Source organism: Oncorhynchus kisutch, linkage group LG2 (genome assembly GCF_002021735.2).
Source record: "Oncorhynchus kisutch isolate 150728-3 linkage group LG2, Okis_V2, whole genome shotgun sequence".
Classification (NCBI taxonomy): Eukaryota; Metazoa; Chordata; class Actinopteri; order Salmoniformes; family Salmonidae; genus Oncorhynchus; species Oncorhynchus kisutch.
The window spans coordinates 78,768,300-78,788,654 of record NC_034175.2 but is presented as its reverse complement, the minus strand read 5'-3'; the positions used below and the strand labels follow the sequence as shown (position 1 = coordinate 78,788,654).

The window sequence follows — 20,355 nt, the reverse complement described above, 5'->3', positions numbered from 1 at the left end:
TGCAAATGGAATACACAACAGGTGGAAATTATAGGCAATTAGCAAGACACCCCCAATAAAGGAGTGGTTCTGCAGGTGGGGACCACAGACCACTTCTCAGTTCCTATGATTCCTGGCTGATGTTTTGGTCACTTTTGAATGCTGGCGATGCTTTCAATCTAGTGGTAGCATGAGACGGAGTCTACAACCCACACAAGTGGCTCAGGTAGTGCAGCTCATCCAGGTTGGCACATCAATGCGAGCTGTGGCAAGAAGGTTTGCTGTGTCTGTCAGCGTAGTGTCCAGAGCATGGAGGCACTACCAGGAGACAGGCCAGTACGTCAGGAGATGTGGAGGAGGCCGTAGGAGGGCAACAACCCAGCAGCAGGACCGCTACCCCCGCCTTTGTGCAAGGAGGAGCAGGAGGAGCACTGCCAGAGCCCTGCAAAACAACCTCGGCCACAAATGTGCATGTGTCTGCTCAAACGGTCAGAAAACAGACTCCATGAGGGTGGTATGAGGGGCCGACGTCCACAGGTGGGGGTTGTGCTTAACGCCCAACACCGTGCAAGATGTTTGGCATTTGCCAGAGAACACCAAGATTGGCAAATTTGCCACTGGCGCCCTTTGCTCTTCACAGATGAAAGCAGGTTCACACTGAGCACATGTGACAGACGTGACAGACAGTGCTAGCAGTATCAGTCAGTATCTAAATCATGTGAAAGGCTTGATAGTGTATGCAATGTAAACTTTGGAATACTTTGAGGCAGAAAGACAACTCCATCTTTCATCATATCAGATGGCTTATTCATTACAAAACCATTTGATGTTGCCAATTATTTTAATGGTTACTTCTTTGGCAAAGCTAGCAAACTTAGGCAGGAAATGCCAACAATGAACAGTCCGCCAAAATTAATAATGAAAGAAAAGCATTGGAAGTTTGAATTTTGTCAAGTTAGTGTGGGAGAGGTGTGGGAGAGGTGTGGGAGAGGTGTGGGAGAGGTGTGGGAGAGGTGGGGGAGAGGTGAGGGAGAGGTGTGGGAGAGGTGTGGGAGAGGTGTGGGAGAGGTGGGGGAGAGATGTGGGAGAGGTGTGGGAGAGGTGTGGGAGAGGTGAGGGAGAGGTGTGGGAGAGGTGAGGGAGAGGTGTGGGAGAGGTGTGGGAGAGGTGGGGGAGAGGTGAGGGAGAGATGTGGGAGAGGTGAGGGAGAGGTGTGGGAGAGGTGGGGGAGAGGTGTGGGAGAGGTGGGGGAGAGGTGTGGGAGAGGTGAGGGAGAGGTGTGGGAGAGGTGTGGGAGAGGTGTGGGAGAGGTGAGGGAGAGGTGGGGGAGAGGTGTGGGAGAGGTGAGGGAGAGGTGTGGGAGAGGTGTGGGAGAGGTGGGGGAGAGGTGTGGGAGAGGTGTGGAGAGGTGTGGGAGAGGTGTGGGAGAGGTGAGGGAGAGGTGTGGGAGAGGTGGGGGGAGAGGTGTGGGAGAGGTGAGGGAGAGGTGTGGGAGAGGTGAGGGAGAGGTGTGGGAGAGGTGTGGGAGAGGTGAGGGAGAGGTGTGGGAGAGGTGAGGGAGAGGTGTGGGAGAGGTGTGGGAGAGGTGTGGGAGAGGTGAGGGAGAGGTGTGGGAGAGGTGGGAAAAGAATAAAAGCTATTTAGCTCATTTGGAAGTCCTGTGTCACTAATGTCTGGGGGGTTTTCTTTGTAATCCGTTACAGATACAACGAGCAGTCATGTAACAGGATTCCCACCTTTTCTTTTGCATGTTTGACGTCTCGTCGGAGGCCGATATCTTGTCCACGTCTCCGTTCATTGTAAGTGGTAATGACCTAATGCCCAGAGCGATGTTGTCTGTAATTACGGGTCTTTGGTCAGGAACACGTTTTAATAGTCACTGTGGGGACGATGTCGTCTATCCTTGGAACATATCCTAGTCTGTACTAGCAAAACAGTCTTGACCACTTCCTTAGCTTCATCGGAACACTTCCTGTTTGAGCTTTTGTTTGTAAACAGAAAGCAGGAGAACGGAGTCCCGGTCAGATGTACCAAAGGGAGGACGTGGGAGGGATTCGTATGCGTTTCTGTGGGTAGAATAAAAGGTGGTCTCGAGATGTATCACTCTTAGTGGGGCAGGAGACGTGTTGGTAGAGGTGAGGTAGGACGGTTTTAAGTCTCCCCGTGTTTAAGTCTCCCCATCCAACAGAAACGCTGCCTCTGGGTGAGAGGTTTCTTGTTTGTTTATGGCTCCATACAGTTTGTTGAGTTCCAGAATGGTGTTGACTTGTAGACAGCGCTGATAATTACAGATGGGAACTCTCTTGGTAGATAAATGGGTCTGCAGCTTACCCAGAAGTATTTTATATCAGGTGATCGAAAGCTGGAGATTTCCTTCACACCGGAAGCAGCACACCAGTTGTTGTTTAATGAAATAACACATCACCTCCTTTAGTTTTCCCCGAAGCCGTCGATCCTGCCGCTGCATGGAGAATCCACAGAGTACTACGTACGTAGTGTCATCATCCAGCCGCGTTTCAGTCAGACATATCATATAGCCGCGTTTCAGTCAGACACATCATATAGCCACGTTTCAGTCAGACATATCATATAGCCACGTTTCAGTCAGACACATCATATAGACACGTTTCAGTCAGACATATCATATAGCCACGTTTCAGTCAGACACATCATATAGCCACGTTTCAGTCAGACATATCATATAGCCACGTTTCAGTCAGACACATCATATAGCCACGTTTCAGTTAGACCACATCATATAGCCACGTTTCAGTCAGACACATCATATAGCCACGTTTCAGTCAGACACATCATATAGCCACGTTTCAGTCAGACACATCATATAGCCACGTTTCAGTCAGACATATCATATAGCCACGTTTCAGTCAGACACATCATATAGCCACGTTTCAGTCAGACACATCATATAGCCACGTTTCAGTTAGACACATCATATAGCCACGTTTCAGTCAGACACATCATATAGCCACGTTTCAGTCAGACACATCATATAGCCACGTTTCAGTCAGACACATCATATAGCCACGTTTCAGTCAGACACATCATATAGCCACGTTTCAGTCAGACACATCATATAGCCACGTTTCAGTCAGACACATCATATAGCCACGTTTCAGTCAGACACATCATATAGCCACGTTTCAGTCAGACACATCATATAACCACGTTTCAGTCAGACACATCATATAGCCACGTTTCAGTCAGACACATCATATAGCCACGTTTCAGTCAGACACATCATATAGCCACGTTTCAGTCAGACATATCATATAGCCACGTTTCAGTCAGACACATCATATAGCCACGTTTCAGTCAGACATATCATATAGCCGCGTTTCAGTCAGACATATCATATAGCCACGTTTCAGTCAGACATATCATATAGCCACGTTTCAGTCAGACATATCATATAGCCACGTTTCAGTCAGACACATCATATAGCCACGTTTCAGTCAGACATATCATATAGCCACGTTTCAGTCAGACACATCATATAGCCACGTTTCAGTCAGACATATCATATAGCCACGTTTCAGTTAGAATATCATATAGCCACGTTTCAGTCAGACATATCATATAACCACGTTTCAGTCAGACACATTCATATAGCCACGTTTCAGTCAGACATATCATATAGCCACGTTTCAGTCAGACATATCATATAGCCACGTTTCAGTCAGACACATCATATAGCCACGTTTCAGTCAGACATATCATATAGCCACGTTTCAGTTAGACATATCATATAGCCACGTTTCAGTCAGACATATCATATAACCACGTTTCAGTCAGACACATCATATAGCCACGTTTCAGTCAGACACATCATATAGCCACGTTTCAGTCAGACACATCATATAGCCACGTTTCAGTTAGACACATCATATAGCCACGTTTCAGTCAGACACATCATATAGCCACGTTTCAGTCAGACACATCATATAGCCACGTTTCAGTCAGACATATCATATAGCCACGTTTCAGTTAGACATATCATATAGCCACGTTTCAGTCAGACACATCATATAGCCACGTTTCAGTCAAGACATATCATATAGCCACGTTTCAGTTAGACACATCATATAGCCACGTTTCAGTCAGACACATCATATAGCCACGTTTCAGTCAGACATATCATATAGCCACGTTTCAGTCAGGACACATCATATAGCCACGTTTCAGTTAGACACATCATATAGCCACGTTTCAGTCAGACACATCATATAGCCACGTTTCAGTCAGACACATCATATAGCCACGTTTCAGTCAGACACATCATATAGCCACGTTTCAGTCAGACACATCATATAGCCACGTTTCAGTCAGACATATCATATAGCCACGTTTCAGTCAGACACATCATATAGCCACGTTTCAGTCAGACACATCATATAGCCACGTTTCAGTCAGACATATCATATAGCCACGTTTCAGTTAGACATATCATATAGCCACGTTTCAGTCAGACATATCATATAACCACGTTTCAGTCAGACACATCATATAGCCACGTTTCAGTCAGACACATCATATAGCCACGTTTCAGTCAGACACATCATATAGCCACGTTTCAGTTAGACACATCATATAGCCACGTTTCAGTCAGACACATCATATAGCCACGTTTCAGTCAGACACATCATATAGCCACGTTTCAGTCAGACATATCATATAGCCACGTTTCAGTTAGACATATCATATAGCCACGTTTCAGTCAGACACATCATATAGCCACGTTTCAGTCAGACATATCATATAGCCACGTTTCAGTTAGACACATCATATAGCCACGTTTCAGTCAGACACATCATATAGCCACGTTTCAGTCAGACATATCATATAGCCACGTTTCAGTCAGACACATCATATAGCCACGTTTCAGTTAGACACATCATATAGCCACGTTTCAGTCAGACACATCATATAGCCACGTTTCAGTCAGACACATTCATATAGCCACGTTTCAGTCAGAACACATCATATAGCCACGTTTCAGTCAGACACATCATATAGCCACGTTTCAGTCAGACATATCATATAGCCACGTTTCAGTCAGACATATCATATAGCCACGTTTCAGTCAGGACACATCATATAGCCACGTTTCAGTCAGACATATCATATAGCCACGTTTCAGTCAGACACATCATATAGCCACGTTTCAGTCAGACATATCATATAGCCACGTTTCAGTTAGACATATCATATAGCCACGTTTCAGTCAGACATATCATATAACCACGTTTCAGTCAGACACATCATATAGCCACGTTCAGTCAGACATATCATATAGCCACGTTTCAGTCAGACATATCATATAGCCACGTTTCAGTCAGACACATCATATAGCCACGTTTCAGTCAGACATATCATATAGCCACGTTTCAGTTAGACATATCATATAGCCACGTTTCAGTCAGACATATCATATAACCACGTTTCAGTCAGACACATCATATAGCCACGTTTCAGTCAGACACATCATATAGCCACGTTTCAGTCAGACACATCATATAGCCACGTTTCAGTTAAGACACATCATATAGCCACGTTTCAGTCAGACACATCATATAGCCACGTTTCAGTCGACACATCATATAGCCACGTTTCAGTCAGACATATCATATAGCCAACGTTTCAGTTAGACATATCATATAGCCACGTTTCCGTCAGACACATCATATAGCCACGTTTCAGTCAGACATATCATATAGCCACGTTTCAGTTAGACACATCATATAGCCACGTTTCAGTCAGACACATCATATAGCCACGTTTCAGTCAGACATATCATATAGCCACGTTTTCAGTCAGACCCATCATATAGCCACGTTCAGTTAGACACTCATATAGCCACGTTTCAGCAGACAACATCAATATAGCCACGTTTCAGTCAGACACATCATATAGCCACGTTTCAGTCAGACACATCATATAGCACGTTTCAGTCAGGACACATCATATAGCCACGTTTTCAGTCAGACATATCATATAAGCCACGTTTCAGTCAGACACATCATATAGCCACGTTTCAGTCAGACACATCATATAGCCACGTTTCAGTCAGACATATCATATAGCCACGTTTTCAGTTAGACATATCATATAGCCACGTTTCAGTCAGACATATCATATAACCACGTTTCAGTCAGACACATCATATAGCCACGTTTCAGTCAGACACATCATATAGCCACGTTTCAGTCAGACACATCATATAGCCACGTTTCAGTTAGACACATCATATAGCCACGTTTCAGTCAGACACATCATATAGCCACGTTTCAGTCAGACACATCATATAGCCACGTTTTCAGTCAGACATATCATATAGCCACGTTTCAGTTAGACATATCATATAGCCACGTTTCAGGTCAGACACATCATATAGCCACGTTTCAGTCAGACATATCATATAGCCACGTTTCAGTTAGACACATCATATAGCCACGTTTCAGTCAGACACATCATATAGCCACGTTTCAGTCAGTACATATCATATAGCCACGTTTCAGTCAGACACATCATATAGCACGTTTCAGTTAGACACATCATATAGCCACGTTTCAGTCAGACACATCATATAGCCACGTTTCAGGTCAGACACTATCATATAGCCACGTTTCAGTCAGACACATCATATAGCCACGTTTCAGTCAGACACATCATATAGCCACGTTTCAGTCAGACACATCATATAGCCACGTTTCAGTCAGACACATCATATAGCCACGTTTCAGTCAGACATATCATATAGCCACGTTTCAGTCAGACACATCATATAGCCACGTTTCAGTCAGGACCACATCATATAGCCACGTTTTCAGTCAGACACATCATATTGCCGCTTTTCCAAGTCCCTCTGGTAGGAGACTCTTGAACGAAGCACATGCATCTTATTCTCCAGTGACTGGACATTTGGCCAATAGAACGGAGGGGAGAACCTGTTCCGTTTTCTCTTCGCCTCAATGTCACTAGGACTTCACCTCGTCTCCCGCGTTGACGCCTACAGCGTTTTAAGTAGCCAGATGGAACATAGGAATAGGGTCCGGCATGAACAGTGGAATATCTCAGGGGTTGGAGTCATATTTCAAGTCAAAATCAATGTTAGTAACTGTCAATCTGATGTCCAGAAGTTAAGATAATATTATGAACTTTGTGTACAGTAAAAGTAAAGATAAACATGATAAAGTACCTAAATAACAAAGTTGGGTTGGAACTCATAGGATATTTCCAGAACCATAACAGATCACTAACCTGATAATATAGGATATTTCAGGAGCAAAACAAAGACCATCACCAATCCCCCCAAGTTCCAGACAGGATGGACCATTGTTCATATCTCTCAACTACATCATTCTAGCTCCATGGTTGTAGAGGGGAGAGACAGGCAGAAGATAGTGGAGTTGAGGACAATCATCTAGCTCTGTGTCAGTCTATGCTGCTGGGAACCCAATGATAGGGGAGGTGAGGACAGTCATCTAGGCTCTGTGTCAGTCTATGCTGCTGGGAACCCAATGATAGGGGAGGTGAGGACAGTCATCTAGCTCTGTGTCAGTCTATGCTGCTGGGAACCCAATGATAGGGGAGGTGAGGACAGCCATCTAGCTCTGTGTCAGTCTATGCTGCTGGGAACCCAATGATAGGGGAGGTGAGGACAGTCATCTAGCTCTGTGTCAGTCTATGCTGCTGGGAACCCAATGATAGGGGAGGTGAGGACAGCCATCTAGCTCTGTGTCAGTCTATGCTGCTGGGAACCCAATGATAGGGGAGGTGAGGACAGTCATCTAGCTCTGTGTCAGTCTATGCTGCTGGGAACCCAATGATAGGGGAGGTGAGGACAGCCATCTAGCTCTGTGTCAGTCTATGCTGCTGGGAACCCAATGATAGGGGAGGTGAGGACAGCCATCTAGCTCTGTGTCAGTCTATGCTGCTGGGAACCCAATGATAGGGGAGGTGAGGACAGCCATCTAGCTCTGTGTCAGTCTATGCTGCTGGGAACCCAATGATAGGGGAGGTGAGGACAGTCATCTAGCTCTGTGTCAGTCTATGCTGCTGGGAACCCAATGATAGGGGAGGTGAGGACAGCCATCTAGCTCTGTGTCAGTCTATGCTGCTGGGAACCCAATGAAGTGTCAATCTGCTGCATTCAGTGAAAAATTATACCCTCCCTCCCTCTCTCTCTCTTGCATATCCCTCCCCTCCCTCTCTCCCTCCCTCTCTCTTGTATATCCCTCCCCCTCCCTCTCTCCTCCCTCTCTCTGTATATCCCTCCCCCTCCCTCTCTCCCTCCCTCTCGTATATCCCTCTATCCCTCCCCTCCCTCTATCCCCTCTCCCTATCTCCCTCCCTCTCTCTTGTATATCCCTCCCCCTCCCTCTCTCCCTCCCTCTCGTATATCCCTCTCCCCCTCCCCCTCCCTCTCTCCCTCCCTCTCGTATATCCCTCTCCCCCTCCCTCTCTCCCTCTCTCCCCCTCCCTCCCTCTCTTCCCTCCCCCTCTCTTGTATATCCCTCTCCCTCCCTCTCGTCTCATCCCTCTCTCTCTCTTTCTGATGGAGGGAGGGAGGGAGTCGATAGAAGAGAGTTAATAGGGTCATCCTCAGGTAATATGTGGAAATGTGCTGCAGTGTTCAGTTTTAATGATGTGTATTTGAGAGCGATGAGACACATCAAACCCATAAAGAAAATGACTTTCCGCCCGGCGCCAACATTTCAATTTTATTTCCCACTGATTCTCTCCTTTCTCTCCCCTCCAGCCAACAGCCCAGCAGGCAGAGCACACACATCTAACCTCCTCCTCTCCTCCCGTCTCTCCCTACCGCTTCACTGTAAAACCCCTCTCTATCTATCATCCCTCTTCTAAAGTATTTAAAGAGAGGAGGAGAATGAGTATAGTGGTTGACTATCACGCATAGAGGTGCATTTGGTGGGGAGATTTCAGACTGTATATACATACTGTACGCTTGGTACGTCTAGTTCAACCTTTTATATGTAGTGGCCTAAAACCTCTGCATTAACAAACTAACCTAGCTGATCATTAACTAACCTAGCTGATCATTAACTAACCTAACTGATCATTAACTAACCTAGCTGATCATTAACTAACCTAGCTGATCATTAACTAACCTAGCTGATCATTAACTAACCTAGCTGATCATTAACTGACCTAGCTGATCATTAACTACCTAGCTGATCATTAACTAACCTAGCTGATCATTAACTAACCTAGCTGATCATTAACTAACCTAGCTGATCATTAACTAACCTAGCTGATCATTAACTAACCTAGCTGATTACTATACTGTCTTTAACTAACCTAGCTGATCATTAACTAACCTAGCTGATTACTATACTGTCTTTAACTAACCTAGCTGATTACTATACTGTCTTTAACTAAACTAGCTGATTACTATACTGTCTTTAACAACCTAGCTTGATTACTATACTGTCTTTAACTAACCTAGCTGATTACTATACTGTCTTTAACTAACCTAGCTGATTACTATACTGTCTTTAACTAAACTAGCTGATTACTATACTGTCTTTAACTAACCTAGCTGATTACTATACTGTCTTTAACTAAACTAGCTGATTACTATACTGTCTTTAACTAAACTAGCTGATTACTATACTGTCTTTACTAAACTAGCTGATTACTATACTGTCGTTAACTAACTAGCTGATTACTATACTGTCTTTAACTAAACTAGCTGATTACTATACTGTCTTTAACTAAACTAGCTGATTACTATACTGTCTTTAACTAACCTAGCTGATCATTAACTAACCTAGCTGATTACTATACTGTCTTTAACTAACTAGCTGATTACTATACTGTCTTTAACTAAACTAGCTGATTACTATACTGTCTTTAACTAAACTAGCTGATTACTATACTGTCTTTAACTAACCTAGCTGATCATAAACTAACCTAGCCTATTACTATACTGTCTTTAACTAAACTAGCTGATTACTATACTGTCTTTAACTAAACTAGCTGATTACTATACTGTCGTTAACTAAACTAGCTGATTACTATACTGTCGTTAACTAACCTAGCTGATTACTATACTGTCTTTAACTAAACTAGCTGATTCCTATACTGTCTTTAACTAAACTAGCTGATTACTATACTGTCTTTAACTAAACTAGCTGATTACTATACTGTCTTTAACTAAACTAGCTGATTACTATACTGTCGTTAACTAACCTAGCTGATTACTATACTGTCGTTAACTAACCTAGCTGATTACTATACTGTCGTTAACTAACCTAGCTGATCATTAACTAACATAGCTGATTACTATACTGTCTAACTAACCTAGCTGATTACTATACTGTCTTTAACTAAACTAGCTGATTACTATACTGTCGTTAACTAACTAGCTGATTACTATACTGTCGTTAACTAAACTAGCTGATTACTATACTGTCTTTAACTAAACTAGCTGATTACTATACTGTCTTTAACTAAACTAGCTGATTACTATACTGTCTTTAACTAAACTAGCTGATTACTATACTGTCTTTAACTAAACTAGCTGATTACTATAATGTCTTTAACTAAACTAGCTGATTACTATACTGTCTTTAACTAAACTAGCTGATTACTATACTGTCTTTAACTAAACTAGCTGATTACTATACTGTCTAACTAACCTAGCTGATCATTAACTAACCTAGCTGATTACTATACTGTCTTTAACTAAACTAGCTGATTACTATACTGTCTTTAACTAAACTAGCTGATTACTATACTGTCTTTAACTAAACTAGCTGATTACTATACTGTCTTTAACTAAACTAGCTGATTACTATACTGTCTTTAACTAAACTAGCTGATTACTATACTGTCTAACTAACCTAGCTGATCATTAACTAACCTAGCTGATTACTATACTGTCTTTAACTAAACTAGCTGATTACTATACTGTCTTTAACTAAACTAGCTGATTACTATACTGTCTTTAACTAAACTAGCTGATTACTATACTGTCTTTAACTAAACTAGCTGATTACTATACTGTCTAACTAACCTAGCTGATCATTAACTAACCTAGCTGATTACTATACTGTCTTTAACTAAACTAGCTGATTACTATACTGTCTTTAACTAAACTAGCTGATTACTATACTGTCTTTAACTAAACTAGCTGATTACTATACTGTCTTTAACTAAACTAGCTGATTACTATACTGTCTTTAACTAAACTAGCTGATTACTATACTGTCTTTAACTAAACTAGCTGATTACTATACTGTCGTTAACTAACCTAGCTGATCATTAACTAACCTAGCTGATTACTATACTGTCTTTAACTAACCTAGCTGATTACTATACTGTCGTTAACTAAACTAGCTGATTACTATACTGTCTTTAACTAAACTAGCTGATTACTATACTGTCTTTAACTAAACTAGCTGATTACCATACTGTCGTTAACTAACCAAGCTGATTACTATACTGTCGTTAACTAACCTAGCTGATCATTAACTAACCTAGCTGATTACTATACTGTCTAACTAACCTAGCTGATTACTATACTGTCTTTAACTAACCTAGCTGATTACTATACTGTCTTTAACTAACCTAGCTGATTACTATACTGTCTAACTAACCTAGCTGATCATTACTATACTGTCTTTAACTAACCTAGCTGATCATTAACTAACCTAGCTGATCATTACTATAATGTCTAACTAACCTAGCTGATCATTACTATACTGTCTTTAACTAAACTAGCAGATTACTATACTGTCTTTAACTAAACTAGCTGATTACTATACTGTCTTTAACTAACCTAGCTGATCATTAACTAACCTAGCTGATTACTATACTGTCTTTAACTAAACTAGCTGATTACTATACTGTCTTTAACTAAACTAGCTGATTACTATACTGTCGTTAACTAAACTAGCTGATTACTATACTGTCGTTAACTAACCTAGCTGATTACTATACTGTCTTTAACTAAACTAGCTGATTCCTATACTGTCTTTAACTAAACTAGCTGATTACTATACTGTCTTTAACTAAACTAGCTGATTACTATACTGTCTTTAACTAAACTAGCTGATTACTATACTGTCGTTAACTAACCTAGCTGATTACTATACTGTCGTTAACTAACCTAGCTGATTACTATACTGTCGTTAACTAACCTAGCTGATCATTAACTAACATAGCTGATTACTATACTGTCTAACTAACCTAGCTGATTACTATACTGTCTTTAACTAAACTAGCTGATTACTATACTGTCGTTAACTAAACTAGCTGATTACTATACTGTCGTTAACTAAACTAGCTGATTACTATACTGTCTTTAACTAAACTAGCTGATTACTATACTGTCTTTAACTAAACTAGCTGATTACTATACTGTCTTTAACTAAACTAGCTGATTACTATACTGTCTTTAACTAAACTAGCTGATTACTATACTGTCTTTAACTAAACTAGCTGATTACTATAATGTCTTTAACTAAACTAGCTGATTACTATACTGTCTTTAACTAAACTAGCTGATTACTATACTGTCTTTAACTAAACTAGCTGATTACTATACTGTCTAACTAACCTAGCTGATCATTAACTAACCTAGCTGATTACTATACTGTCTTTAACTAAACTAGCTGATTACTATACTGTCTTTAACTAAACTAGCTGATTACTATACTGTCGTTAACTAACCTAGCTGATTACTATACTGTCGTTAACTAACCTAGCTGATTACTATACTGTCGTTAACTAACCTAGCTGATCATTAACTAACATAGCTGATTACTATACTGTCTAACTAACCTAGCTGATTACTATACTGTCTTTAACTAAACTAGCTGATTACTATACTGTCGTTAACTAAACTAGCTGATTACTATACTGTCGTTAACTAAACTAGCTGATTACTATACTGTCTTTAACTAAACTAGCTGATTACTATACTGTCTTTAACTAAACTAGCTGATTACTATACTGTCTTTAACTAAACTAGCTGATTACTATACTGTCTTTAACTAAACTAGCTGATTACTATACTGTCTTTAACTAAACTAGCTGATTACTATAATGTCTTTAACTAAACTAGCTGATTACTATACTGTCTTTAACTAAACTAGCTGATTACTATACTGTCTTTAACTAAACTAGCTGATTACTATACTGTCTTTAACTAAACTAGCTGATTACTATACTGTCTAACTAACCTAGCTGATCATTAACTAACCTAGCTGATTACTATACTGTCTTTAACTAAACTAGCTGATTACTATACTGTCTTTAACTAAACTAGCTGATTACTATACTGTCTTTAACTAAACTAGCTGATTACTATACTGTCTTTAACTAAACTAGCTGATTACTATACTGTCTAACTAACCTAGCTGATCATTAACTAACCTAGCTGATTACTATACTGTCTTTAACTAAACTAGCTGATTACTATACTGTCTTTAACTAAACTAGCTGATTACTATACTGTCTTTAACTAAACTAGCTGATTACTATACTGTCTTTAACTAAACTAGCTGATTACTATACTGTCTTTAACTAAACTAGCTGATTACTATACTGTCTTTAACTAAACTAGCTGATTACTATACTGTCGTTAACTAACCTAGCTGATCATTAACTAACCTAGCTGATTACTATACTGTCTTTAACTAACCTAGCTGATTACTATACTGTCGTTAACTAAACTAGCTGATTACTATACTGTCTTTAACTAAACTAGCTGATTACTATACTGTCTTTAACTAAACTAGCTGATTACTATACTGTCGTTAACTAACCTAGCTGATTACTATACTGTCGTTAACTAACCTAGCTGATCATTAACTAACCTAGCTGATTACTATACTGTCTAACTAACCTAGCTGATTACTATACTGTCTTTAACTAACCTAGCTGATCATTAACTAACCTAGCTGATTACTATACTATCTTTAACTAACCTAGCTGATTACTATACTGTCTAACTAACCTAGCTGATCATTACTATACTGTCTTTAACTAACCTAGCTGATCATTAACTAACCTAGCTGATCATTACTATAATGTCTAACTAACCTAGCTGATCATTACTATACTGTCTTTAACTAACCTAGCTGATTACTATACTGTCTTTAACTAACCTAGCTGATTACTATACTGTCTAACTAACCTAGCTGATCATTACTATAATGTCTTTAACTAACCTAGCTGATCATTAACTAACCTAGCTGATCATTACTATAATGTCTAACTAACCTAGCTGATCATTACTATACTGTCTTTAACTGACCTAGCTGATCATTAACTAACCTAGCTGAGCATTACTATACTGTCTAACTAACCTAGCTGATCATTACTATACTGTCTAACTAACCTAGCTGATCATTACTATACTGTCTTTAACTAACCTAGCTGATCATTACTATACTGTCTAACTAACCTAGCTAATCAGTACTATACTGTCGTTAACTAACCTAGCTGATCATTAACTAACCTAGCTGATCATTACTATACTGTCTAACTAACCTAGCTGATCATTACTATACTGTCTAACTAACCTAGCTGATCATTACTATACTGTCTTTAACTAACCTAGCGGATTACTATACTGATGTTAACTAACCTAGCTGATTACTATACTGTCTTTAACTAACCAAGCGTATTACTATACTGTCTAACTAACCTAGCTGATTACTATACTGTCTTTAACTAATCTAGCTGACCATTACTATAACTAACATACCTGATCACTACTATACTGTCTAACTAACCTAGCTGATCATTACTATACTGTTTAACTAACCTAGCTGATCATTAACTAGCCTACCTGATCATTACTATACTGTCTAACTAACCTAGGTGATCATTACTATACTGTCTAACTAACCTAGCTGATCATTAACTAACCTAGCTGATCATTACCATACTGTCTAGCTAACCTACCTGATCACTACTATACTGTCTTTAACTAACCTGGCTGATCATTAACTAACCTAGCTGATCATTATTATACTGTCTAACTAACCTAGCTGATCATTAATATACTGTCTTTAACTAACCTAGCTGATTACTATACTGTCTTTAACTACCCTACCTGATCACTACTATACTGTCTAACTAACCTAGCTGATCATTAACTAGCCTACCTGATCATTACTATACTGTCTAACTAACCTAGCTGATCATTACTATACTGTCTAACTAACCTAGCTGCTCATTAACTAACCTAGCTGATCATTACTATACTGTCTAACTAACCTAGCTGATCACTATACTATAATGTCTTTAACTAACCTAGCTGATCATTAACTAACCTAGCTGATCATTACTATACTGTCTAACTAACCTAGCTGATCATTACTATACTGTCTTTAACTAACCTAGCTGATTAATATACTGTCTTTAACTACCCTACCTGTTCACTACTATACTGTCTAACTAACCTAGCTGATCATTAACTAGCCTACCTGATCATTACTATACTGTCTAACTAACCTAGCTGATCATTACTATACTGTCTAACTAACCTAGCTGATCATTAACTAACCTAGCTGATCATTACTATACTGTCTAACTAACCTAGCTGCTCATTAACTAACCTAGCCGATCATTACTATACTGTCTAACTAACCTACCTGATCATTACTATACTGTCTAACTAACCTAGCTGATCATTAACTAGCCTACCTGATCATTACTATACTGTCAAACTAACCTAGCTGATCACTATACTATAATGTCTTTAACTAACCTAGCTGATCATTAACTAACCTAGCTGATCATTAACTAGCCTACCTGATCATTACTATACTGTCTAACTAACCTAGCTGATCACTATCCTATAATGTCTTTAACTTACCTAGCTGATCATTAACTAACCTAGCTGATCATTACTATACTGTCTAACTAACCTAGCTGATCATTACTATACTGTCTAACTAACCTAGCTGCTCATTAACTAACCTAGCTGATCATTACTATACTGTCTAACTAACCTACCTGATCATTACTATACTGTCTAACTAACCTAGCTGATCACTATACTATAATGTCTTTAACTAACCTAGCTGATCATTAACTAACCTAGCTGATCATTAACTAGCCTACCTGATCATTACTATACTGTCTAACTAGCCTAGCTGATCACTATACTATAATGTCTTTAACTAACCTAGCTGATCATTACTATACTGTCTAACTAACCTAGCTGATCATTACTATACTGTCTTTAACTAACCTAGCTGATCATTACTATAATGTCTAACTAACCTAGCTGATCATTAACTAACCTAGCTGATCATTACTATAATGTCTAACTAACCCAGCTGATCATTACTATACTGTCTTTAACTAACCTATCTGATCATTACTATACTGTCTAACTAACCTAGCTGATCATTACTATACTGTCTAACTACCCTAGCTGATCATTACTATACTGTCTAACTAACCTACCTGATCATTACTATACTGTCTAACTAACCTAGCTGATCATTAACTAGCCTACCTGATCATTACTATACTGTCTAACTAACCTAGCTGATCACTACTATACTGTATTTAACTAACCTAGCTGATCATTACTATACTGTCTATCTAACCTAGCTGATCATTAACTAACCTAGCTGATCATTACTATAATGTCTAACTAACCCAGCTGATCATTACTATACTGTCGTTAACTAACCTAGCTAATCATTACTATACCGTCTAACTAACCTAGCTGATCATTACTATACTGTCTTTAACTAACCTAGCTGATCACTACTATACTGTCTAACTAACCTTGCTGATCATTAACTAACCTAGCTGATCATTACTATACTGTCTAACTAACCTAGCTGATCATTACTATACTGTCTAACTACCCTAGCTGATCATTACTATACTGTCTAACTAACCTACCTGATCATTACTACACTGTCTAACTAACCTAGCTGATCATTAACTAGCCTACCTGATCATTACTATACTGTCTAACTAACCTAGCTGATCACTACTATACTGTATTTAACTAACCTAGCTGATCATTAACTAACCTAGCTGATCATTACTATACTGTCTAACTAACCTAGCTGATCATTACTATACTGTATTTAACTAACCTAGCTGATCATTACTATACTGTCTAACTAACCTAGCTGATCATTAACTAACCTAGCTGATCATTACTATAATGTCTAACTAACCCAGCTGATCATTACTATACTGTCTTTAACTAACCTAGCCGATCATTACTATACTGTCTAACTAACCTAGCTGATCATTACTATAATGTCTAACTAACCCAGCTGATCATTACTATACTGTCGTTAACTAACCTAGCTGATCATTACTATACTGTCTTTAACTAACCTACCTGATCATTACTATACTGTCGTTAACTAACCTAGCTGATCATTACTATACTGTCTTTAACTAACCTAGCTGATCATTACTATACTGTCTTTAACTAACCTACCTGATTACTATACTGTCTAACTAACCTTGCTGATCATTAACTAACCTAGCTGATCATTACTATACTGTCTAACTAACCTAGCTGATCATTACTATACTGTCTTTAACTAACCTAGCTGATTACTATACTGTCTAACTAACCTTGCTGATCATTAACTAACCTAGCTGATCATTACTATACTGTCTAACTAACCTAGCTGATCATTACTATACTGTCTTTAACTAACCTAGCTGATCATTACTATACTGTCTAACTAACCTAGCTGATCATTACTATACTGTCTAACTAACTTAACTGATCATTACTATACTGTCTAACTAACTTAACTGATCATTACTATACTGTCTTTAACTAACCTACCTGATCATTACTATACTGTCTTTAACTAACCTACCTGATCATTACTATACTGTCTTTAACTAACCTAGCTGATCATTACTATACTGTCTAACTAACCTAGCTGATCATTACTATACTGTCTTTAACTAACCTACCTGATCATTACTATACTGTCTTTAACTAATCTACCTGATCATTACTATACTGTCTTTAACTAAACTAGCTGATCATTACTATACTGTATTATGTATATGACCACATATCCTTCTTCATAACGTGTGGGAATACTTTAAACCTTGCTTCTATCTGTATCTGTACCTGTACCTGTATATGTACCTGTATATGTATCTGTACCTGTACCTGTATATGTATCTGTATCTGTACCTGTATATGTACCTGTATATGTATATGTACCTGTATATGTACCTGTATATGTATCTGTACCTGTACCTGTACCTGTATATGTATCTGTACCTGTATATGTACCTGTATATGTATATGTACCTGTATATGTACCTGTATATGTATATGTATCTGTATATGTACCTGTATATGTATATGTACCTGTATATGTACCCGTATGTGTATCTGTATATGTATATGTACCTGTACCTGTATATGTACCTGTATATGTACATGTATATGTACCTGTATATGTATATGTGCCTGTATGTGTATATGTACCTGTATATGTATCTGTATCTGTACCTGTATATGTACCTGTATATGTACCTGTGTATGCATATGTACCTGTATATGTACCTGTATATGTATATGTATATGTACATGTACCTGTATATGTACCTGTATATGTACCTGTATATGTAACTGTATATGTACCTGTATATGTACCTGTATATGTATATGTGCCTGTATATATATATGTACCTGTATATGTACCTGTTTATGTACCTGTATCTGTACCTGTATATGTACCTGTGTATGCACCTGTATATGTACCTGTATATGTACCTGTATATGTATCTGTATATGTATCTGTACCTGTATATGTACCTGTATATGTATCTGTATATGTACCTGTATATGTATCTGTATATGTATCTGTATATGTATCTGTATATGTATCTGTATATGTATCTGTATATGTATCTGTACCTGTATATGTACCTGTATATGTACCTGTACCTGTATCTGTACCTGTATATGTACCTGTATATGTATCTGTACCTGTATATGTACCTGTATATGTACCTGTACCTGTATCTGTACCTGTATATGTACCTGTATATGTATCTGTACCTGTATATGTACCTGTATATGTACCTGTACCTGTATCTGTACCTGTATATGTACCTGTATATGTACCTGTATATGTACCTGTATATGTACCTGTATATGTATCTGTATATGTATCTGTATATGTACCTGTATATGTATCTGTACCTGTATATGTACCTGTATATGTACCTGTACCTGTATCTGTACCTGTATATGTACCTGTATATGTATCTGTACCTGTATATGTACCTGTATATGTACCTGTACCTGTATCTGTACCTGTATATGTACCTGTATATGTACCTGTATATGTACCTGTATATGTATCTGTATATGTACCTGTATATGTATCTGTACCTGTATATGTACCTGTATCTGTACCTGTAATCTGTACTGTATATGTACCTGTATATGTATCTGTATATGTACCTGTATATGTATCTGTACCTGTATATGTACCTGTATATGTAACCTGTATCTGTACCTGTATATGTACCTGTATATGTACCTGTATCTGTACCTGTATATGTACCTGTATATGTACCTGTATCTGTACCTGTATATGTACCTGTATATGTACCTGTATATGTATCTGTACCTGTATCTGTATCTGTACCTGTATATGTACCTGTATCTGTATCTGTGCCTGTACCTGTATATGTACCTGTATATGTATCTGTATCTGTATCTGTACCTGTATATGAAAATCTCTTTGAGCTGATTGGCTGATGTTTTTTTACAGTGTTTTAATGAGCTGCCAGTTGGGAAACTCTGCCGAACATGGTTTAGCTAAATGCTGTACAAAGAGATGGGACACACCGTTGTTCCCCCTCTCCTGCTGCTGCCAACAGCCTCCCACATCTCTTTGTATTTAGGGAGACACCATCTCTTTGTACAGTATTTAGCTAAACTATGTTAGACAGAGTTTCCCAACTGGAAGCCCATTAAAACACTGCAAAAACACCAGCAGAGAGTGATGTTGAGAGAGATGTACTATGTGGGATGGGAGAAAGATGTTCTGAATACCAGGGGTATATACCAGGGGGATACGGAGAAAGATATACTGTATACCAGGGGTATATGCCAGGGGGATATGGAGAAAGATATACTGTATACCAGGGGTATATGCCGGGGGGATATGGAGAAAGATATACTGTATACTAGGGGGATACGGAGAAAGATATACTGTATACCAGGGGTATACACCAGGGGGATACGTAGAATAAATAGCAGTGGAACTGGCTTCCAGATGCACAGTTGAATTTGAGGACTTTACGAGATGGGAGAATTATGAACCAGAGTATTATATGTCTTACCCAGGT

General features: G+C 38.9%; 1 protein-coding gene across 2 annotated transcripts in view; it reads right to left on the bottom strand.

Annotated features, from left to right (window-relative positions):
- Positions 1 to 20,355, bottom strand: part of LOC109883170 (partitioning defective 3 homolog B) — a 206,207-nt gene that overhangs the window by 124,439 nt on the left and 61,413 nt on the right. For both annotated transcript variants that reach the window (XM_031801834.1, XM_031801839.1), the window contains exon 4: positions 20,350 to 20,355. This exon is cut by the window's right edge and continues 381 nt beyond it. In XM_031801834.1, coding sequence (XP_031657694.1) covers positions 20,350 to 20,355 — 6 coding nt within the window. The remainder of the gene's footprint in view (positions 1 to 20,349) is intronic.